This window comes from Triturus cristatus, chromosome 7 (genome assembly GCF_964204655.1).
Source record: "Triturus cristatus chromosome 7, aTriCri1.1, whole genome shotgun sequence".
Taxonomy (NCBI): domain Eukaryota; kingdom Metazoa; phylum Chordata; class Amphibia; order Caudata; family Salamandridae; genus Triturus; species Triturus cristatus.
Genome location: NC_140590.1, coordinates 1,665,909,575 through 1,665,934,458, shown reverse-complemented (window position 1 = coordinate 1,665,934,458; position 24,884 = coordinate 1,665,909,575). Strand labels below are relative to the sequence as shown.

At 43.1% G+C, this 24,884-nt stretch overlaps 1 protein-coding gene across 2 annotated transcripts in view; it reads left to right on the top strand.

Annotated features, from left to right (window-relative positions):
* The first annotated feature begins 2,994 nt into the window (after nt 1-2,994).
* LSM14B (LSM family member 14B) overlaps nt 2,995-24,884 on the top strand; it is a 62,956-nt gene continuing 41,066 nt past the window's right edge. Inside the window, exons 1-2 of one of the 2 annotated variants that reach the window (XM_085619780.1) lie at nt 2,995-3,389; nt 24,521-24,684. In XM_085619780.1, coding sequence (XP_085475906.1) covers nt 3,269-3,389; nt 24,521-24,684 — 285 coding nt within the window. In that variant the 5' untranslated portion in view covers nt 2,995-3,268. The remainder of the gene's footprint in view (nt 3,390-24,520; nt 24,685-24,884) is intronic. The other variant, XM_085619779.1, reaches the window with a different exon arrangement.

Sequence of the window (24,884 nt, the reverse complement as noted above, 5' to 3'; positions counted from 1 at the left end):
AACTTCAAGATAAACATTTCCAATGGAAGTTTGACCTAGAGGTGCTTTAAAAGATACCTCTAAATAATTGAGGTTAACATTTAATATCAAATTATTAATCATATCGTCTTCAAGTTCCTAAACTGCCTTCACCTTCATGGGAACAGTACTACTGTTCTTGACATTAGATCTGCATACGCTCTAAAAGTGCCCTTGCTTCTTGCACTTGGTATACCTACGACCAATAGCAGGGCAAACGGGATTATTCCCAATGTGTGTTTTTGAGCCACATCGATAGCATACAAACTTCTTTCATAGAACAGGATTAGGTTTAAGTCTTGTTGCTTCTGAAATTTTAGATTTGCTGGACACTATACAAACAGATTCAGAATTACTGTCAGAACCTGTGATCACTTTGCTTGAAACAGATAAACGTTTAACGCTTATAGCAATGTCCACAACTTCAGTTAATGTCGGATTTCTGCAAGCTAACAGACGTTCTTGTGCTATTTTAGAATAACAATTAAAAACAAGCTGATCACATAGATAAATGTCCAACATGTCTCCAAATTCACACTTAGCTGCTAAAATGCATACATTTGAAATATAATCTTCTATGCTTTCCTCAGCTAATTTTTTTCTTTTGTTAAATCCATGTCTTTCCACCATAATATTAGGTTGTTCACTGAATCTTTTTTCTAACCTTTTTTTAGCTTCTGTGAAAACATCCCAGGGTATAAACTGTCCTGGAAGAGCTTCAGTTTCTGGAAGATTATCAAAAATGTCTCTGCCTGCATCTCTTAATAAACCATAAAGAACAGCCTTCTTGCGCTCATTAGAATAAGCTTTACTATCTATAGCAGTGGTTCCCAAACTGTGGTCCGTGGACCCCCAGGGGTCCATAACACATTCCTAGGGGGTACGCAGGCAGCAGTTGTAAAAGCACTGCAAAGTTTCTTGTATAATCAGCAGGTTTCTGGGGACAATAAAAGTGTCAAGATAACTCTGGTGATTAATGTACTTTCTGGGGAGAGATGGAGGTTTTGTCCAGGGGCAGCTTTGAGTCATCAAAGGTAGAGCAGTGGGTGAATATGCCTGCTGCAAAGAACGTGTACCATGCATTTCAAAAACAATGTGCATAGCTCAGTGGTTAACTGCTTTTGTAATTGAGATTCTGTTGGCACTGTGAAGTTCATATGTTACAATCGTAATCTAGCATAGTGTGCTGTGAACTGCCATCAAAGAGCTGCATGCAAATTGCATGGTACAAGTTAGTAAATTATGTTTTTCCACAGTCTTTCATTATCCTGATGCTGCTAAAAAAAGGTTTGTTTTGGTATAAATACATTCTTATTATTAAAATCCATGCTAAACACTGTGTTATGTTCTGAATCCTGAGTTTGTACTTCTCCAGATCAAGTACTCTTAAGGAAAGCCTACCAGTATGTATGACATGTGAATCATACACCTTGAAGTCCTCTTTACCTTATGTAACTTTCTCTATACACTGATTTACACATGTATGATTCATTCTTTGTTTATGTATGTGGTGAAAAGTGCTATGACACCCTACATTGGTGTGAGAGGTGCTATGAAACAAATGAAATACATTTGACAGAGAGGCTATGGAGAGATAAGCGGCACAGTTGGAGGGTGATCGTGTGGGAGTAATAGAAAAGCCCCAACAAAGATTGTCATATCCTGGTGCACAGTAAGGTCATCTTATACAATGCTTTGAAAGCTAATACAATTCAATATATAATGACAAATGTGTTGTAAAATGTACCCTATTTCCCTAATGTTCTTGGGGGGGGGGGGGGGCATAAAGCCCCCTTTGTAATGGCCAGGCTCACTCACTGCACTTGGTGTGCACCGTATGGGGACTGATGTGACAACATTTGCCAGGGCTGCTTTGGCTTTCCAGTCTGGCCATCTCAGGAGTAGGAGCCTCATACCGTGAAATAAAACCAAACATTCTGCAGATGTCGATGGTTGTCTCCTGCCAGGCTCTTCACGCGCAACAGAGTGGAACGCTGCTGCTGCTGCTTGAAAAATGCGGCCACTCTGCAGCACAACCAATGGCTTTCTGAAAGCTACAAATAGGTACAGAAAGCTTACCGATTGTTTCATAAAGAAGTCTTCACTATTTGTAGAAGTTCGCATATACTTCTTACTCTCAGCGCTATTCCCAGCTGTGAGTTAGAAATGATTAAAATTTCACCTCCGGTGTGGGCAGATTCTCCCGGTGGATACGAAATCAAAACCGCTCGTCGCCAAATAATTGTTGTATTGGCCATACAACAAGAAACGGAAACATGTAGAATTGAAGAAGAGGTTAATTTGTAATTAATTCCAGGGAAGAAACCCACAGAGAGAAGCGGGATCTCTAGTGAAGCTGTTATCCGGGCGAGTCTCAAGGTTAGAATCCACCGGACAGCAGCAGCACCATGGAGACAGAACATAGAGAAAGAACGCACAAGTTAAAGGGATCCAACACTCTGCCGCACAATTTACATTTAATCACATAAATATACATTTACTAGAACCCAATTTGAGACCTCTACCAAAATAATTTAGCAAGCCCTGGAGAATAAAAGCGTTCTGTCTCGCGTCGCCAGATAACTTTAGTGATCTTGCGTATGGCTTTTTGACTACCGTAGCGGCTTAGAGTTTTAAAATGTCAAGTTGGTAGCCTAGCTAAGTCCCATGCAAGAAGAGGAGAGTTTTGTAAATAGTAAGTCCAAATAGAGCCAAATGTCTCAAATGCTTTGATTTCTTATTGCAGTCCTTTCTATAGTTCAGTCTTGCAAAGTGTCACTGATATGGGGGGATTCCGTCAGCTGGGAGGCTGCGCATGCGTAATACTACCGTCAGTTCTACTCGTACGTGAGGGCGGGGCTGTCGTCACGTCACTAGTTACTGGGATCCTGACGTACGGGTCAGACTGCTGCTGCCATAGAGCGGAGCGAGACTCTGCCTACGTCAAGCATAAATCTAGGCGTTCCGTGGAGACACGCCCCCCAATGACGCTACTCTATTTGAGGCTCGGCCTGGACGCGGGTGCGCGGTGTAGGAGACCCTGGGGGGAAGACGTGGGGCGAAGAGGAGAGGCGCTTTTACTCTAGTGAGAGGAGCGAAGCCGTTTCCGAGGGGGTCAGCTGAGACTCGTGGAACTTAGACCGTGTGGATTTCAACGTGGAGCCGTCAACGTATGGTTAGCCAGAAAGAAGCGTCCAGGACCTCGGAGAAGCGGAGTGTTTGAGCAGTCGGGTCGGACACAGCGGGCAGGATGAGTTCAGGCACCCCCTACATCGGGAGCAAGATCAGCCTAATTTCCAAGGCCCAGATACGCTATGAGGGCATTCTCTACACCATCGACACCGAGAGCAGCACCGTAGCACTGGCCAAGGGTGAGGTTCAGGGCAGGGTCTTGTATTGGGTGTGAGCTGGGCATCTGTTGCAGCCTTGGGGGTGCGCACTGGCGAAGGGTGTTGGACTCGGGTGGTAACAGAGAGAGATGGAGCAACTCGGCGATAACATTGGGGTGCTGGAGGGTAAAGTTAAGACGCGTAAAGGAGTGACACATTCCGAGTAGCGGCATTACGGCCGAGCGTGGGCTGCCCTCCCCGGCCGCAAGGCTCGGGTGCGGCAGGTAAACAACATCTGGGCTTGGGTGAGTCTGAGGCGCTGCGGCCTTCATCGAAGCTTCATTTGCGCAACCAATTAGTACTCGGCTCCACAGGTGCTAACCAATCCTCATTAGGACACCTGTAGAGGCCAACCAATTATAACCCACTCGCATGGCCTGCTCGTGCATGCGTAATCCCGTTTGCTGCTTTACATGAGGACGTGGGAGGCGGAGCCTATAAATCACAACATAACCTTTAGGGGCGGACTGTTCGCGATCCTTCTATGGTCAGCCAATCCGGCGAGCCGTAGGATGAGTGCCTCCATCTGTGCGGACACACAACACTCGTAGTTCCCGGCGGGCAGTCTGAGCTGCAGAACGGAGTTCCTGTGGAAGAAGGGTCCGCAGTCTGTGAACGCGCCTGCCTTCCTCCATTCAGTTTACTTAATTGTTGGGACGTTGGGATGTTGAAGCCGATCGTCAGCCCCCCCCCCCCCCCCCCCCCCCGTTCAGATCATATGCTCAGGTCTCTTGTACCGTGTGCTTTTCAGCTGTAGGTAATCTCTCTGATAACTGCCTGTTTCCTTTGAAACAAGGTGGGTATCTTGGCTCCAGGGCTGCTGTTCAGAAGAAAAGAAAACGAAACCTTCATTCTGATCACCGTACAAAAATTGAGCAGTGGCTATTCCTGTAGGTGCGCTCTATATAGACATTGACACTTATTGGAAATGGTATATATTGAGTTTAATGATTATAGTTTAAGACTACATTGAAACACAAATATGCATCTGTTTAGTAGCCATGCAATGACCTGGTCAGTCTTCTAAACATGTAAAGAGTGAAAAAACTATAGACAGCATGTACTAATTCAGGAAATGTTGCATGAATATGCTTTCTAATAGGACATATGTGCACAACCCCTCTCCATGTAATCACTGTCATTAACTTACTAAGATTTCAGTGGGAGTCAACGGCACAATAGGTGCAGATTGGAACTGTGCAAGATTATTGGAAAGAAATGCATGAAGGGAAATATATGAATACTATGTGATAGTTATACATCCACTGCCCTGTTTCTGGTTAATGAGCTATGTCACGGCAACCTATGATATAAAGCCATGTGGTAGTTTGGAAAAGTTAAGATTCTTGTATAGAGCTTTGATGCACGTTATTTAAAGAACTATAGTTATTGGATGTGTTTCCGAACTTCTGAGATTTATTTGTTGGGTTTGGCTTTACATTGCAGCCCTTCATCTGACCTTATGTGAGCAAATACGAGCTTTATGAAGCACACCTGAGAGGGTGTTTGTTTCTACCCATATATTGGTTACCTTGAATACACTATTTGGGCAGAAGTAGTGTGCTGACATTGAGAAAGTGTTTGTCATAATCCTGCAGGCTCGTGAGTGGAGTTCAATCACCTAAACAGCATAATGTTGCAGTTAGCAGTGGGAATACCCATCTGCCATGCAGTAGTATTGACTAATAATATTGCTAAAGCATCATGACATGCTGACTGTGTATTACAGTGTGGACCATGTTTTTTTTGATGGGCTAATCCTGTTGGTGAATAGAGCTTCTTAAAAGGATCTTCCATCTTTCAAAGTGGCTCTGGCACTCACCGTAATGCTGCAGAGTCATCTGTGAATTGTTTTCCACATTTAAAAAGTGCCTCGAGGACAAGTGCTACGTTTCCCACCCACAACGCATCGTTGGCCTGAAGTCCCCACTCTATTCCCTCACCAGCCCACAGCCTCTGTTTTGCTTTATGCTTAGCCTGTTGCACCTGGTTCAACCTTCTGCAGCCATGACTGCTTTCTCCTTCTTTACCGCATAACCACTCATTCAAGTTCCTAACCACCACCGACTGATCCTCAATCCCGCACTATCTCCCCAATCCCCAGCCTTTATCTCAGTCCTATGGCCATCCCACATTCTCGGTCCACTCTTCTCTTGCACTGGCCACATAGTTGCATATGGATCTGACCAGATATTTAGTGCTGTGGAAAGAGCAGGTTTTCTGTAGGTGCCATTGTAGAAATGTGTATATTCATGAGAGCTGAATACATTTTAGGTAACGCCTGCTACACCGCATGTGCTGCTTCAGCATGCACTCTTGCGAGAGACTTGTATACAACAAGGTGCTTTGCCAATTGCTTGGTGTGCAGCATGAGACATGTTTTCATGTAAGTGATGGGAATAGTGAGTGAATGCAGCATGAGCGGTATGAGTATAGGGTAAAAGATGCGCTGATGTGAGTGCAGGGCAGCCTGCATGAGTACAAGGTGAGCACAGTGCCCATGTGAGTGCAGGGTGAGAAGTTAATGCACAGTGAGTGGTGTCCCAGTGAGTTCTGGCAGACTATTGTGCCTATGTGCAAGCATGTGGAGCTGCATGTGTGATTGGTGAATGGAGTGCCTGTGTGTGCAGGCTGAGTAGTGTACCTGTGTGAGTACAGGGTGAGTGATGTGTCTTGAGTGGCGTGCCCATGTGAGTGAAGGTTGAGCTATGTGAGTGACCAATGTGCCCACCTGATTGCAGGGTGAGCAATATTCCTGTGAGTGATGTGCTCATTTGTGTTTGGGTGTAGGTGAAAGTGCAGAGGGAATAATGAAAGCATGGTGAGTAATGTGCTTGTTTGAGAATGAGTGCATTGTGAGTGAGACTGCAGGGTGAGCAGTGGGAGTGACAGCTGAGTGGAGTGTCACATGAATGAAGTGTTAGCAATGGGTTTACGTGAGTGCAAGGTAAGTGGAGGGTGGATGCCGTGAGTGCATTGTGAGCAGTGGAAGTACACTATTATCCCTGTGAGTGCAGGTTCAGTGGTGAGAATGACAGGTGGAGTGTCATGAGAATGCACGGTAAGTGGTAAAGCCCTTTCAGCCTTATGAGCGTTGCACAACTGATGGAATACAGAGCAAGGCAGCGCACGCAGCAGAAGCCAATCCCCTTGGGATCACAAGCAGAAGCCAGGACTGTTGGGCCTACTCCAGGAGACAACGGTAAAAATTTCTCCAATGATACTTGGTGCTCAAACTCACCTAGATTGCAGCATACTGAATCGCAAAACCGCTCTGGTGATCTGGGAACTGTAACAATTAGTTGGTGGGTCCTTAAACAGTAACCCCTTCGAAGTACCCCACTCCTGCTACCAAAATGTAGCAATAAGGGTGGCAAATAAAGCGTGTGAAGTGTGGTATCAAAGAACAATTCTTCACACCGCATCAGCTTGTACTACTGTTAAGTATTTATTTAACAGCTGAGGAACAAATAACAGAAAACTGGACAATACAAGCACGCACGCTTGCAGCAGGAAAAAGGTCACGAACCCCCCGTGACGTGGGATAAACACTCCCACGACATTCCATATGATGTGAGTGTATGTAACCAATCAGATTACAGATAACCTACGAGTAATCTGATTGGTAGTTGACAAATGACCCTATGCGGGATACAACATCTCCCTTTCATATCAAATAAACATTGCAAACAATAGTTATGTAGCTGAACCCTTTTTTAAAGTCTGGACGCAAAGTGCATCAATACACAATAAAGTCTTTGTATATCCTTGGAAAGCAAGATACTCTTCCAGATGATGTGCTTATACTCTCATCTTGACTGTGACCGGACACTTCACTTGCTGGTAGATTGCTGGCGCTTGGGATTTCCACATCGCCACCTGCATGTGATTCACCTTGAGATGCATTATATCTACCACTCTCTTATGCTACATCTGACTCTGGACAAGTCAAAGTGCGGGTGACTACATTCTCTCTGACTGAATCATCACGCTCCATCTTCTCCCATTGCTTATATCTTAACTCCCTCTCCTTTCCTCCAAAATTATACCATACATTACTCTGGTCATTATCTGCACCAACTCTTCCTTCTTTGATAATTAGGTCTTTCTGCATTTCTTTCATTTTAATTACATCTGATTTGTGCCTCCATCCAAAATCTTGCAGAAGCACTGAACTGTTTGACACATCTTTAACTTCTTGAGGCTCATAAAACTTTGACTCTCCTTTATTTTACAAATGGTTTCTTGAGCAAAACCCAGTCACCAATGATGATGTCTTTTTCAATAGCTCTGTGAACTTTATCATGATACGCCTTAGACTTGAGTTGTTGGTCTACGATCCTGTCCTTTACCTCCAGCTCAGAATCTTTCACCTCAATTCCCTTCAAATCACTATCTTTTCGCAGCATGAACTTGGGTGAAATTGATGACACACATTGTCTGCTCCTCATGAGAAAAAACGGTGAATACCCTGTCACACTATTAGTTGTGCCATTGTATGCTTTGACTCCTTCTCGAATGAACTCCTGTACTGGATATCCTGCTGCCAACGCTACTTGTATACTTTCCTTCAAGAATAGATTCACCCTTTCCACTTGACCGTTAGATTTTGGCGAATAATTTGGCGTTTTTTCCTGCACAATCTCATTATGTTTAAAAAATTTAACCATTTTTTCTGAGACTAATTGCCTACCATTGTCTGATACTAACCTTTTTGGTAAACCTTCTATTGCAAAACAAGCCTCCAGAAATGTAGTTACACAATCAGTCAATAACAGATACAAATTTGTAATAGATCCATTTGCTGTAATAATCGCTCAATACAATCAGAAATTTAGAATCTTGTTCTAAAACATGTAATGGACCTGCAAAATCAATGGCCACTTTAACCCATGGTGCATTTGGAATTTGGACCAATTGCATTTCTTGCACCCACGTCTTCCAATGCTTGTCTGATTTAAGACCGATTACACAATTATCAACAAACATGTTAACATCAGCATCTAATCCCGGCCACCAATAATGCTCCTTTAACAACTTTTTTGTCATGGTAGTTCCCAAATGGCTTTTGTGTGCTTGCTCAATCAACTTCCTTCTTATTTTTGTTGACGGAACTAACACATCTCCCCTTAAAACAAAACCATTGTCAATACATAGTTCATTTGCAACCTGAAAATATGTCTTGATCTGAAGAAAGATTTCGAATTGGTGGCCAATTGTTTACAATACAATACTTTACCTTTAACACTGGATCGTTGTCTGTTTTCCAACCATTCTGCCTTATCTCCAACCTTTAAATCATTGTCAACATCTTTTATACAAGACACAACCCATTCTGTGTTTTCCTCCACTCTTGGTTCAGTAATTTTTAAAGGTAACCTTGATAAGCAGTCTGCTCTTACATTGCTTTTACCTGCAATATGACTTATTGTAAACGTGTACTCTTGAAGCCTTGCCAACAGTCTTACCAACCTGGCTGACAAATTTCCATTACCTCTACCATATCCATCCATTAAATACGTTAAAGGCTTATGATCAGTTATAAGCTCAAATTGCTTTCCCCACAAATACATTTTTAACTTTTCAACTGCCCACACACACGCTAGAGCTTCCATTTCTATAGTGCTATAGTGGACTTCTGCTTCTTGTAATCGTCTTGAAATGAAAGCAATTGTGTGTGAATTACCTTTTACCTTTTGTGTGAAGACTGCACCAATGCCAACCGAACTCGCATCAACCGTCACAACGTTGTTTCCTTCTGGATCATACGGTTTCAATGAAGGTGCAGATACAATTGCATGTTTGACTTTATCAAAAGCATCATTCTGACTCGCAGACCATGAACATTTTTCACCTTTACGCAAAAGTGTGCGCAACGGTTCAACAACTTCTGAATAATTCTCAATAAATCGTGAATAGTATTCACTTAAACCCAAAAATGATTTTAAGGATTCCTTATCATGCGGTACAGGTGCATCTTTTATAGCTCTTACTAAATCCAGTTTTGGCTTTATTCCATCTCCACCAATAATGTGGCCTAAATATTCAATTTCTGTTTGTAAAAACTTACATTTTTCTTTTGAAACCGTCATACCTCTTTCATTTAGCCTATTTAATACTGAATCTAGAATTTTGTTATGCTCCTCAATGCTGCTTGCATGAATGAGTATATCTTCTTGGAATTTCTGTACCCCATCAATACCATTTAAAATGCATTCCATCAGTTTCTGAAATACGCTTGACGATGACGCCAAACCAAATGGTAATCTTTTAAACCTATACGCACCTAACGGTGTGATGAACGTTGTAAAATCTTTTGACTTTTCAGATAACTTGATTTGGAGATATGCCGACTTGAGGTCAATGAGAGAAAAATACCTGGATCCATTAGTTGCCGCCAACATTTCTTGGATTCATGGCAACGGGTAACAATCAACCACAATATTTTTATTCAACGACCAAGTCAGCGCACAAACTCACCTCACCATTTTTTTTTTTTATTAAAACCATTGCAGAAACCCATTCCGCCGAATCTGTTTGTTCAATAACCTCTTCCTTGACGGACTTATCTAGAACTTTTTGTAAATCTGTTTTAACTGACAAAGGAATTGATCTTACCTTATGTTTTATCGGAATAGCTCCACTCTTAAGCTTGATGTTGTGTTCAAACCCATTTACACAACCTATTCTGTCTTCAAATAATGATGAATACTTTTTCAGCACCACATTTATATTTTCTGGATAAGATACTAAACTAGGATTAGAAATTGAGTACGCCCAATCATCATCCAAAACAATAGGATCACTTGCACCAGGTTTCAAAATAATTCCCAAACGAGCTAAATCCCTCCAACTATATTCCTGCCTCGTTCTGCAACATAAACTTTAGTAGTGACAGATCTTCCTTTGACTTCTAAATCATCATGGAAATATCGCAACATGTTGATGTCAAATTCACCAAATGCCTTGGTGTTCACATCAGAAGCTAAAAGATCAACTTGTGGCCAGTATTGTTCATACTTTTGGTCAGAAACCATTGTTATAGGTGATCCTGAATCTGCCATTTTATTTAATTCAACACTTCCAATGTGTGCAATACCCAGAGGTCCTTTTATAGATTGGTAATCATCACCCAACGTTAAAATTATATTTGAACACCTATCCTCATCAAAATCTTCTACAGCGTTGACTTTTACTTTTGAATACTTTTGTGCCCTGAAATTTTTACATACACCCGCAAAATGCCCTACCATAAAACACTTTGTGCACTTCTTTCCTTGTGCCGGGCATCCCGTGTAATCTGCTTTGTGATTTCTGGAACCACACCTAAAACAAACAATTGTGTTACTTTCTGAATTTGACGACAACTCATTCCTTTTGTCAGTAACACTTATAACTTTCTTATTGTCCTGCAGATAATACACGCTTGACTTGGTACTACTTTCTGTAGAAAGTATTTTTGAACTTTCCAGAGATCTTTCAATGCCCTTTGCAATGTCGATAGTTTCCTCTAAAGTCGGGTTTTTACACGCTAATAATCTTCCTTGAATTTTCTTTTCAAAACAATGGAACACAAACTGGTCGCGAATATACACATCAACCATTTCATTAGTCACACTTAGTAGCCAAAACTCTCAAACACGCAATGTATTCAATTGTTTCATTTTCAGATTGCTTGCGCATAGCAAACCGATGTCTGCCTATCATAATATTTGGTTCTTCACCAAACTGTTTTTCCAATCTTTTTGTTGCTTCCTGGAACTCAAGTGGAATAAACTGCCCAGGTTGAGCCTCATATTCTGGTAAACTGTCGAATTTCCTGACCTGCTGCGCCTAATAATCCGAACATAATCGCTTTTTTCCTTTCTGGCTCATATTTTTTACCGTCAATAGCCACCAAGTAGTTTTCAAATGCCCGAAACCAATTTTTCCACCTCATAACTGGTTTTCCAGGCTCACTCAGAAATGCAGCTGGTGCACTGATATTTGAATTACTCGCCATGTTATCAACGTAAAAACTAGAATTTCTGGAAATATAGAATAGTCATTTAATTTAATTCTCACAAAATTCTATCACTTGTATAAGTCAATATTTACTCTCAATATTGTTGAATACTATTCAGGCTTAAAACAGAGAAATACAGTATTCAAGAATATTTCTCTTTCCATTACCTGTTTCAATCACTTCAGAACGCACTGCTCGCATTGAAATATGCCTTCAATATCACACGGGCTTTGCGCGTTCAATATACACAAAAAAAAATGGAGTCACGTAACGCAACGCGCTTAACTACGTCACCTCACTTGATCACACAGCGGACGTTGAAACTGTCAGAAGCCAACGAACGTATGACAGTTGACTTCCGTTACGAACCAAACAGGATTTCATGTAGACGATGCCTCACAAGAAACATAAGAGTGCCAACTTAAAAAATGTGTATATTTTCACGCATACGAATGACATGTAGTAACTTGCCTTAAAGATTGAATCTGCGGGTCTCACACATGCCGTCAACTTCTATTTTCCTCCACAATCCTGCCGGTATCCAACGCTACGAATAAGTAGAATACACGCAAATTTATTAACGAATTACACGCACATTCCACAAATAATATCGTCACTTGCCTGAAAGTAGAATTTGGAAGACTTCACTTCACAGAAGAAATTCACCCGAAATTTTCCTTGTAAAATCGGGATCCCGAACTCGTCGCCAATTGAAGTGTGGTATCCAAGAACAATTATTCACACCGCATCAGCTTGTACTACTGTTAAGTATTTATTTAACAGCTGAGGAACAAATAACAGAAAACTGGACAATACAAGCACGCACGCTTGCAGCAGGAAAAAGGTCACGAACCCCCCGTGACGTGGGATAAATACTCCCACGACATTCCATATGACGTGAGTGTATGTAACCAATCAGATTACAGATAACCTACGAGTAATCTGATTGGTAGTTGACAAATGACCCTATGCGGGATACAACAGCGTGGCACAAAAAACTGAAACTGTCAGGAAATTAATATAAAAAGTCCAAGTAGTCTTTATTCAGTGAGGACCCACAACAACCTCCGGTACGTGGCTGGCTCTGTGATGGGCAGGTATCTTACTCTGAACGTTCCAGAACCACCTGTGCACCAGAAGCAACCAAAGATCTAAAATAGAACATTGTGGGAGCAATCATAGTAAAACTAGGAGATTAATTATGGCAGCACACACAAATACACGGGGGGAGGAGTTGGCCTAACGGTTAGGGCGCTCGACCTCGGACCTGGGGGAACTGGGTTCGAGTCTCAGTAATGACGCTAAACATCCTGTGATTCTGGGCAAATTACTTAATCTCCCTGTGCCTAACAAAAAATGAATGTGTGTCCTCATGTAACGTAACTGGTGCTATGTAAGGTGCTCCGATACCCAATTGGATTCGGGTCAAGTTTGCGCTATATAAAACTCTGCAAATAAATAAAAATACATATGTAACGTATTGCTTATTAAAAGTGGCATTGCAGGGGTGCTATTGACACCGATAGAATCCCTCATACTCAATTTACTTCTTAAAATAAGCCCTTTAATTGAGGTTTAGAGGGCAGCTCAGATCCCTGAACCACAGTTCAACTGGCCTGCTGCTAACCATGCCCATGGTTATTTCCATTTGTACAGAGTCAATCTTGTTTATTGACTGGGGATTACCCTCGATGTCTGATCAGTCGAATACGGGATATAAGAGGTGTTGCATGCGTGTAGTAAGGACTGTCTGTAAGGTACCAATTGTGTCTGGCTGTTATGTGCCGCACAAAATATGAACACAAAACAAGCTACCCTGAATAAATCTGATTATATGTGCAAAAACACTACTTATTTCAGTCAGGTGTATGGCATCTCAAAAAATGTGAAGGACTGTCCTCACACACCACCAGGTGAAATGCGTCCTCATTGACAGTCCTCGCTCTCTAGAAACCGCGTTTGGTAGAGAGCAGGCCTACACCTGGAGACAGGGAGGCACTTCTAAGAACTAAGTGGGAGCCCGTGATAAAGTGAGAGGTTAAAATCAATGTAAACACCAAATATAATTTATTTGTCCTCTCCCAGCGGGGAAGAGGACGACATTTTCAGGATACCATTGAGGGACACACCTTGGAGTAAGTGTGACTACAGGGTCTCTAAAAACCCCTTCCAGTGTACTTGGAGACTAGCTCACCCTGAACGCCCCATTGTCTCTAGTCTTCTCCCCCCCCCCCCAACGAGCAGACCCCTAGGGTTAAGTGTGTGTAGATCGCACAGAAAGTAAGCAGTCTCCAAGCATGATGGTGCATGCTGTCAAATAGGGATGCTGAAGGATAATGGTCGCTCCTCAGAGCAGCAGGCAAATGTCACTGTGGCACTTAAGGCCAAGGGCGTTTTCTGGGAATGCTTTATGGTACAGTGGCGTGGAATTCTAGACCCTGCAACCTTGTGTGAAATGTCGCCCTTTCATGCCATGTATGAGGTGTATAACTCTCGGCAAAAGAGAATGCACTTCCATAGAGGTTTTCCCTACATTCAACTACATAGTGATTTACTATCTGAACCATAAGACAGCACTCCACCACCCGCTCTTGGTATTTCCCATCCTGCATGTTCAGAAATACTCCATCAGCCGCAGCATTCTGAAACTACGACTGCCAGATGCCTGTGAGGCAGGTCACCATGTTGGAGGCTCCGGCAAAACTGCACATGAACACGATAGGGGCAGGGGAGCAGAGATAGCACGGTCCCGCCTCCACTCCTTGATTGGGTGTTAGCCCAGTGACTGGTTGGCTGAGCTGCTCTGTCCGTTAGTGCGTCTCCATAGGACAGTGTGTGAGTGTGAGGGGAGTCTGTGCTGCTGGGGACTCATGTGTGCTGCTGTTTAAAGACATGTAAAGTGCGTGCGCTGTTGCATGGTACCCCACAGAAATGGGCGAGGTTTGCAGGGGTCTGTCGTGGGGCAATTGAAGCTAGGGAGCAGGGGCCTCTCATACCAGGGCAGATATGTCAGGTTGCATTCCAGTGGGGGCATAGTTGGCCTTAGGGGTCTCCTATGGTGCTGTACAGGGGCTCTGCAGGTTAGTCTATTTGAATTTTGGGGTCGGGTGACCCGGCAGAGAAGACGTGTTCGCAGAGGCTGGTTCTTATGCAACAACATTGTGATATCTGTTTGCAAGCCTGTGGGCCAAACTGGACATTATAAGATTCCTATGCAGTTCTAAGCTGTAGAAGCGGTTTGAGGTGTGTGACATGGGAACACGCAGCATGACAGTTATGGTTGTTTGCAAATCAGACTATGGCTTTCACCTCCTGGGTCTCCCCGGGACCCATATGTGATTTCAACAGGAAAGGATTGTCTTGAGAAGTTGAATGTGAGTACTATGAGCTCAGGCAGCGTTCTTGTCATTGCCTTTTCCATTCCTCATGGCCACAGTGTAGTACTGTAGATTTAACAAAAGCGCCGTGGATTGGCTGTTTTATGGACTCCAGAGAAGTTGGGAGGGGGGGAATAGAGGTGCATGCCTATGCGAGGGTGTTGCCTTGGCATTAGTGTGAGGAACAGGGTATATAGTCTCTTGGCAGTGTTTAGTTAAAAAACACAAGGACTGGTGTGGGCTTAAAAGTCTTAGGGAGAGGAAATGCATGGTGGGCTGGGTTTGGGATGGTGGTCACTATGCAGCATATCTGTAGTTGGTGTCAGCTGTTTTAACTGTCCGGAGCAGGCTGACCATTGACTTTACTAATGTTCTGCATTATTACAGTAAAGTATGAACAATTGTTAGCCTGTCACATGCAACTAACTGTATATTATAATGTGCAATGTATATACCTTAAATGATAAATGCTTTGTTCAGCTGGGAAAGCTCAGTCGGTTAATGCTATCACTTCAGACTTCTCTTTGAATAGTAAGATGGTCAGTCATTTTTATTTTTTATAGTTTTAGATCGCACAAACTAGTTCTGCAGGACAAGAGACTATGCCTGACCTGGTGGGTTCATACTTCTGTATGTTCACAGGCTGGTAGTGTTGGGGTAGAGCTTTCGTTTTAACCCTCCGGAGGTAACCTTGTGGGACCAGGTGCAAAATGTCTTTTTAAAATAAGCTTGCAGTTTTGTCCTATTGCTGAAAGTTGGTAGGTTGGGGAAGTAGTGTCTGGGACGTCCTTTAAACAAGCATTTGCAATGTAATAGGTCTCACTTTTGCAAGAGTTTAAGCTATTAGCATTGTAAATGACAATGCCTTTTATGTTTTAAAAACCAAAACCTAAATAAAAGGCATTGCCATTTACAATGCCAATAGCTCAAACTCTCGTAAATGCGAGACCTATTGCAAATGATTGTTTTAACCAGTTTACCCAACTAACTGATGCACTTGTCCATTATTCCCAATAAAAACTTGCAATGTCCCTTTTATGATTCTCTCCCATTATTTTATTCCTCAAAATACTATACTTTAGGGCACAACTAATCCACAAGAAAAATAGGAAGCACATATTCGTAATCTACGAACTATTAAACTCTAATCATACAATTACAGCTTCAATAATTTTCACCTTTAGGAAGACAACTGGGGATGTGATCCCATTGACTTCATGAAGGCTATTTAGCTTAGATCGGAGTTGTTGTGAGCTCACCAATATTACTTGATAATGCCTTATGGAATGCTGAAAATGTTTCTCGTAGCCGGAATGTCTGTGTACCAGCATTTGACGAAGTGTTTTCTACATCACTAGGTGTGCAGGGTCTAAAACGGTTTACTCTCTGCTCATGTTTTCATGTCATGCAGAGCTTGGTGTTAACTTTTGCAGTTATTTGTTTGTGGCCACAAGGGCAGAAAGGAAGGACCTCTGTGAACGTCAAAGCTTTCTTTGGCGTCTCCACCACTTCAAAGGCACAATTCGCTACTGGACTCCTGATACAATGACTTTAATACACTTCTGGACATGTGACTCTCTACCAGGAAGAACTGCTGTGCTGCTTAAAGGACTGCCACTCTGCTGGAGTGCTGCTTTGCTGGACTCTTGCCTGTTGTGCTCTTGCCTTGCTGAGCTGTCTTGACTCTGTTCTTCTGCCTTTGAGAATTACTTGACCTGCATCACTTGAACCCAGAGAGCCTCCCAAGGGCTTGCTAGCTTGCCTCCTGTTCCAAGTGTCTGGGATATCAAAGACTTGTACTCCTCTTGCTACAGCACCTGAACTTTACTTGCTGCAAGTCATGTCTTGCCCTGCCAAGTGGTGCCAACCCAGTCTGGGGCCCTTTGAACTGGGTATAAAGTGCTACTATAACCAGATCACACACATCCTCATCGGAACCAGTGCATCCTTGACGTTGCATGGTGTGGACCTGGTGCATGACCTTTGGAACAGCACGTCAATTACTGCTGGAGCAGTAGCCGCACATTGCAGCCGGAACAGACTTCTCGCTGCAGGCGCATGGAGGAAATTGATGCATCTCGTCTACTACATGGCTTGACGCTCATTGCTTCGGCTGCACTTTGCATCCTTGTCAACAACGCATCCCTGATTAACTCCCGTCTTATACACTTAATGAACTGGATGGCAGCTAGCAGTATAAAGCTAAACTGTGAGACAGAGGTGACTGTAGTGGGCAATAATACCACAATGTAGATGGAAATGAACTGGCCAGCTGCCCTGGGTAACCATTCCACCCACAAAACCGAGGTAAAAAGTTCAGGAGTATAGCTGGATGAGAGACTGACAATTGAAGTCCAGGTCAGGAAACTAGCAGCCTCGTGTTTCGGCCTTCTTCATACACTCTGAAGACTTCCGAGATGGTTACCAGACTCAACATGCAGAAATTGGTGGTACAAGGCCTTTTAACTTCTCGACTGGACTATGTAAAAGCTATAAAGATATGAGTTAAGACAATCTTAAATATTGCAGGTTGTACAAAATGCTGCAGCACATGACATCCAAAAATAACCAAACACCAGTCAACAAGGACAGTACTTGCAGCTCTGCATTGGCTCCCTGTAGGCAAGAGTCAATTTTTAGACTGTCTTGTACATAAAGCGATCCACAAAAAAGGCTCAATACTGAATAAGGACTTTTTTTGTTTTTTGTTTGTTTTTTTTACAAGCCTGTGAGATCACTGCGTTCTTCTAATCAGTTACTGCTCACTTTCTCCAGAATTAAGAGCCAGAGGTCGCTCTTTTGCTCCTATCTCCCAGAGGCTTTGGAACGTTCTCCCGCTGCATAGGAGACAAACCAATTCAGAACTGAAATTTAGGTAACTACTAAAAACTAGACTGCTTGAATAGGCACTGCTGGATAGTTGGCCATGTGTTTAGCTAGTGCTGGGAGACCCCTATCGGTAGCCATGTGCTCTATAAATCTGAGAATAGATGGTACTTTGGTTCAGAGGGCCCAAGTGGGTCTCTGTATTGGGTCCGTGCTCCATCACACATAAAGGTTGACCTGAACTTTTGACCTCAGCCCAGCGCAACCAGATAACCCATTTAAGTGCTTTTTCAGAGCTAGAAAAATCCCCTCGCTATGGCGAGCCAGATTTAATCAGAACTAGCTATTTTAGCCCCTACTCCCTTTCTGGTGAGTAGGAAGAAAAACTGACTTTTGACCTCCATCTCTGAAAGTGGAGCAAATGTGACTAGACAACAAGATTTAAAGGCATCTTTAAAAAAAAACCAATGGTGCCAGGGACACTCACCGCACCCTTTGTAGCAATCAATCAAGGTACTGTCGTCTTTTCTGGTGGATGCGGGTGAGGCGAGTGCGGTAAGGGGGGGGGGGGTCTCTGAAGGTTCAAATGTACCTACCGGCTTGTTTGGCCCTGGGGGAAACCAAGATACTTTGGCTATTGCTACTGGGCCAGTTGGGGCTGGGATAAGAGGAGAAAATTCTGGTGTACAGCATGAAACTAGCCTTATGGGAGTTGTAGTTTACCAAAATGGCATTCAGGAAAAAGATGGGTGACCAGGGAAATGGAAGCACCTCTAGTAGGATGGCTAAAATAGTAGAAACGGACCTTCAGCAGGAGCTTCAAGTTGATGAATATTCAGCTAAAGGTCTTGTAAAGGAGGGGGACTCAGGGTATAAGTTTTACTCCATGTCGGATCCCTCCAACTCCTTGGGGGATGATAGCCTTGGAAGAGACTGGGCTGAAGAGGAAAGTGATGTAGGTAGCTTGCGTCTGGAAGACGCCGAGGAAGGAGATAATCCTCCAAATACTCCTGGAACGATTCGTAAACAAAAGGGGCAATATAATGCCTTGTCAAATAGGGCTTATGGCTCAACTGGTTCAATGATATGGGATTATTCCTTCTCTCCTAAACTGGATGGGAACGTAACCGCTATTGAAGGGATGTCAACAGGTGCCTCATGTTCAAATTTAGTTGGCCCAGATGGAATTACTTTCTACCATCTATCAGAGCATTATCTCATCGGGAGGAGACCTGGCTATAGAGCCTGCTTACCCAGGGGGCATGTCATAAATTACGAAACTCCATACGTAGGGTCACAAAGACTTGCTCTGATTTTGCAGTCCGGATTGGAGAAGCTGAAACTTGAATATCTACGCTTGAGGATGAGATGGCCGTGCAAATAACTCACTGATTCTCTCCAAGCCCAGAAGGAAGATGTGCTCTGGAAATTGAGGGGTCTTGAGAATCGCTCAAGAAGGAACAACCTACGGATACTGGGCATTCCCGAGGGCAATATACTAAACAGATAGGTAGTAGTGTACCCAAAATGGGAATGGACCGCACATCAATATAACGTCCAAGCAATGAAATGGAGGCAAAAGTGAAAATTCAAAAGTGTCAGCGGGTGCTACAAGCCAAAAGCACTTACTACCAAGAAGTGCGATAGGCAACATGCAAACACGGATGCCGAAAATTATCAAGAAGATTAGGCTTAAACAGCACTCCCAATTGTAAAGTACTAGGTCAGTTTCACTAGAAATGTAACATAGACCAGTAGCATAATTGAAATGTCAAAGTTCATAATATGAGGATTTTGCAGGATATTTCACAAAGATACGGCGAGGATAAATGACGATCCAACTAGATTCCAATGTAGTCGATGATTTTTAATAATAGTCTTCAATGCATGCGGTGTACGAAGAAATTGCCAACACGTGTTTCGTCTGTACACAGGTAAAGTCTATGTACTTACTTGAACACTATTAAAAATCATCGACTACATTGGAATCTAGTTGGATCGTCATTTATCCTCGCCGTATCTTTGTGAAATATCCTGCAAAATCCTCATATTATGAACTTTGTTTGACATTTCAATTATGCTACTGGTCTATGTTACATTTCTAGTGAAACTGACCTAGTACTTTACAATTGGGAGTGCTGTTTAAGCCTAATCTTCTTGATAATTCCCGAGGGCAAGGAGGGTGCAGACATGCAGCAATTTGTGGTGGAACTCTTTGTGGAGGCATTCCCTGAACTTGCGCAATGGGACTGGAAATCTGAAGTCCAAAGGGCTCATAGGTTCCCCTTCAACCAACGTAAAAGAAAGCGGGACAAGCTGCTGATGGACCACGAGCTATCCTGATGTCTTAATTTTGAGGCCTGAGAAACAGTATACGATCTGGCTAGACCGGACAAGAAAAGGGCTGCAAGTTTTTTCGTGATACCCGATTTCTGTCAAGCAACGGTGGAGAAAAGATGGCAGTTGCGCCAAATGATCCCAATGTTTTAAGGCAAAGGGGCGCAGGTGTTTTTGCTTAACCCTGCCAAGTTGAAAGTGGTATTTAAGGGTCAGACGCAATTTTTCTTCTGAAGTACTAGCAAAGGAATTTTTGCATTCAATTTAGGATCGATATGCAAAGGTGTTGGTTTGTTGATTGAGGCTGGCTATTCAATGTCTACCCTATGCTCATTTTAAGAGTTAGAATTGGGTCTCTTATTTCCTTTTTTCTTTACATGTTCTTTTTTTCCTTCTTCAGCCCATTGGTGAGGCGGGGGGGGGGGGTTGCCAGGGGAGGGGGGTGGTGGCCAGCTCTTCATCCTCAAGGACCGGTGGTCCTTATGCCTCATAAGGTGGGGGGTAGGGAGGGGGTCTAGTGTGGAGGGTAGGTAAGGGGGGTGGGGGGGTTCAGTGGGTTGCACTGTTTCTATACGGTGCTTTGGACTACAATTTCCCGCTGAAAGGCAATATTTCTCTCCATGTGTTCCCATACCTGGCGTGTCACGCAGTTTGGTGCTTACTTTCCATTTTTGTTAAAGAACAGTAGATGTTTCAGCACCCAGGCGAATGTGCTACATAGCTAAATACATATAACGTCCCAAAGGTGAGACCGATTGCATTGCAAATAATTGTTTAATAAATGTTGCCAGATGGAGTCATTTATAAGCTAAAATGCTGTTCGTCTCATTGCATGCATTCTTTCCAACACTCCACTCCCTCACCACTTTCATTTTCACCATTGCATCTTGTTTCTTTGTCGTGGGGAGCCTGTTCGCCCTGTGTAGTCTTTCCCTACCCCTTCACCCCGCTCACACCACCCCTCCGAGATCGCTGCTTGTATTTTACATAATTTGACCAAAATCACAGGACACCGCTTGCTCATCAGCAACTCTGCACTCTGAAAGGTCCGGGGCCACACAATATGCTGCATTACTAAATCCTTAAGGTTCCAAAGGCAAGAACTATTGCATTGCAAATGCTTGTTTCTTTCTAGTTATGCACTCCAAGAGTGCTTGCATCTTCCAGCTCTCCCTCCTATGCCTCCGTCTTGCTCATGTGGTTTTCAACCCGCTCTCCCCCAAAATTTCCTCTTCCTGTTAGTGGTTTTGTTTCTTTGGTTATCCATTTACTACTAAACAATACTAAATCCTTGGGTCTATTGCAACGATCAAAGTGTGGTAAACCACTACTAGATAGTTTGTGAACAAAATAATATAAATTATCGATACAAAACCAATGACTATGCACCACAGAACTAACTGTGGGCATTTCCCTTTTAGGACGAAATCCTCACTCACCAGAGGTGACATGCTTCATCATATGGGATTCTCCTCCCAGAGGAAAAACCTAGTTCCTCTGAGGGGGTTGTAGCCCCCAGAGAGAGGAGCTCGGGGATGTTTTGAATAGCTGGTAGGATATTCTAAATCCACATATGAGGAGACAGCTGTGTGAATGAGGGTGCAGCGCAAAGAAAATAAATGTGAGGATGGTGAGGTTAAAACTAGCTAAAGAGCGTAAAAATTATATTTTATTTAGATATACCCCTTGCCAGGATTAAAAAACTGTGCACCAGCGGTATGGATTTAAACCGCAACGGTGAGATAGAACGTGATGGTCAACATGTTTCAGCCAAAAACCTATAAGTAGGCGAGGCTTTCGTCAGGACCTATGATGCTGCTGCTAAATCAGTGTAAGTGATACAACAAAAAAGGATACAGGGACAGATTTTTCTCAATCTGTCTGTTCCATAGGGAAAAATTACCCGCCACTGCTGGGCAAGTAACCAAACCTCTACCTGGCGACAGCCCAGGAAAGAAGTATGCCGACCACATCCATAGCCTCTTTTAATGTGTGGAGTAAACTGCTACCAGCCTCCACCTTTAGTTTTGTTCAGTTTTTTTTTTAACTTGTCAATTCATTTTGGTAAATTACAAAAAAAACACTTGTCATTTTGTGTGCCTGTGTGGTGATGTGCCCACATAGTGACAAGTGCCCTCTCCTGTGACATCAGCCAGCCTGTGGCTAGGACCTACTTAATTTTTTTATTTCCATGTTTTGGCTTGGTTATTCTGCGCTGTACAGGTTCACCAAAAGGCATTGTCAAACTCGAGATTTGTTGGCTTTTTCAATGCTCATCAACCGGTCTTTAAAGCAAGAGCCTGCTCCTACAGCCACAGCACACGGGTGGGACATTAGAAGCTGGCAGCATAGAATGCTGCCTTTGCTGGCTTCTCTGAATAGCTATAGACTGGAATAGGAGCATTTGATTCTCCAGCTCCCAGTGCTCATCCAGGATGCTAGTTGTATTCCTAGCAGTATCAATAGCATAGCGCACTGCACCAATACAAGCACGCAGCCAGTATTTATCATCAGAACTGCCACCTATTGAGGGCTTTCTGAAGCCTCTAATTGACCCCTTGTCTCTGGAATGAGCTGCCACTTCATTCAGAACCTGGGGCCAAGTACTGAACATCTCCAGTCACCCACCCCAGCTTTACTTTGGTTCCGGAGATTGTAAGAACAGTAAATACCTTGAAAGATGCCAAGTAAAAAGAACTATTCTCTGAGAACAATAGGTATCGAGCATCCTTAAAGGTTAAAGGTGCAAAAAACTCTTGAAGGTTCGTTACGTAAACAGTTATAGTTGGCTTCCAGAATTTGAAAGCGACAGATTTTCCAGATCTGATGAGTTAACAAACTCTCATCATGCCCCGCCCTACTTAGAAAATAGCTGAAGCAGCAGTCGATTCTAATTTGTCATGACTTTTGTATGTATTCACGGGGCCTCGAGGGGTATGTGATGTATTTCTATAAGGTAAACGCAGTAAAATCTAGTGTCTCTACCCGGTGTCCTGACCTCCAAAATGACCTTTCCGTTCAGCACTAACAAATGTGAAATCCCTGAAGCTGCGAGCAATTGCTGTTTTCCACTAATATTTTGAGACAGTTAAAGATGTTTTTTTTAGTGCAAGTTCGTTTGAGAGGTTTGTTACTGATGCCCCTTAGCTACAGTTAAATAAGACTTTAGCAGTGGGGGTAGTGCAGCAGCCTTTCTTCGGTTCATGTTCTGGAGGTTGCATTGTCGTGCCCTTTCTATGCTGCACATCACTGCCGAAAGCAAACTGCAAAGCCGATCGGTTCCTAAAGGTACACCCTAATGGCTTTGCCAGTGCTTATTGATTTTGCGGCTGCACTGAATCTAAATGTATCTGGCATCTTGTCAGCCCCATGCTCTCAAGCTGTATTTGGGATAGTTTTGCGTACTGCGTGGCCCTTATGTTTCCAAGGTAAAACACAAGATCCAAAGTATGAAAAACCAAAGACTACACTCTCAAGTCTGACTTTAACAACTTATTTACTGTTTGTATTGTACTGGGATTGTTGAATATGACACATAGTATATATGTTTATACAGTTTAGACAAGTGCAGCCTATTTTTTTAAACCTTTGACATTTTTTTTTTCCATTCCAACTTTGAATTTCAGTGTTTAGTTTTGAGATGAATGTCCCTCAGTTTACGTAGATTGATGCAGTTAAAGTTTTGCACAGTTTTTACTAAATATAGCTGCACCCCGTTGTGAGCCGCTGCATGCACTAATGAAGCAGCAGAAGGGTACAAAGCGGTTGGTTGCAGCTGACCCATCTGCTCTGACAAAGTAGAAGCGAGGTAGGCCAGATTAAGCCTGCAGTCAGTGGTGGCTGTGCGGGTCACCACCTCACTGTCCCTCTGCTTTACTACACCCAAGACCCTGCATCTGCTTTTCATCATTTAATGGCCCTGTGCTTCAGGGATAAAGTTATACTAAACTACTACTTGGAGGATCGCAAATCTCCTCTCGAAGTTTAAGTAGATAATCTCCAAGTCTGTTCATGGTAGGACATTTGCAGACATGCAGAAATAACCCGAACCTCTAATTATTGAAAGCATTCATAAACCTAACAATTGCTCTGCAGGCTTACTACGCAGTCAGTGGTCAATTGGTGGACTTGCTGTCTCTGCATTGCTGTACCTGCCCGCTGGCGCACAGCTGCACGTTGGACCGCCTTTATCCTGGCTGGTGTCTTAACTCTTCCAGATTCCATCATGTTATGGAGGGAGGACATGCTACAGTTTACCCACCCCTTCAGAGTGCTCGTATAGGACTGCAAGACTACACCTGCAAGCCATGCTGTACTTTAAGCAGCGTCTTGAGTGCAGAACTGCACTTATGCAGAAAGTGGGTAACAAACTGGTGGCCTTACAGCTGCGCAGACTTATTTTTAATGCATATCTGATGCTCCGAAGCTTGCATTGTTACTTATACCAGTCTTCCGTCACTTGCCATATGTAGGCACGGGAGCGACATTAATTGGCGGCAATTTGTAAATTGATATTTAAAATATAGTAGATGGTCCTGTTAATTTTCCTTATGGATTTTTCTTTCAAGTGAGGTCTTTTGGCACTGAAGATCGTCCTACAGATAGACCTGCTCCCCCAAGAGAAGAGATCTATGAATATATAATCTTCCGTGGAAGCGATATTAAGGACATTACTGTGTGTGAACCTCCGAAAGCCCAGCATGCTCTGCCTCAGGATCCTGCTATTGTCCAGGTATGTGCTGAGAAATGGCCAGTTGGGAACAATTTTCTGCCACTGGAGGAGCCTGTTCTTCAGTAATGGACTCGTGTTAATTAAGCAGTATTATCTATTTTGCTAGATATGGGAACACAGGTGTGTGTTTTAAAACTGGATACTGCTAGTCACGCTTAAACTTCAATCGAAATCATGGTAGTAAGGACATGACTCAAGCT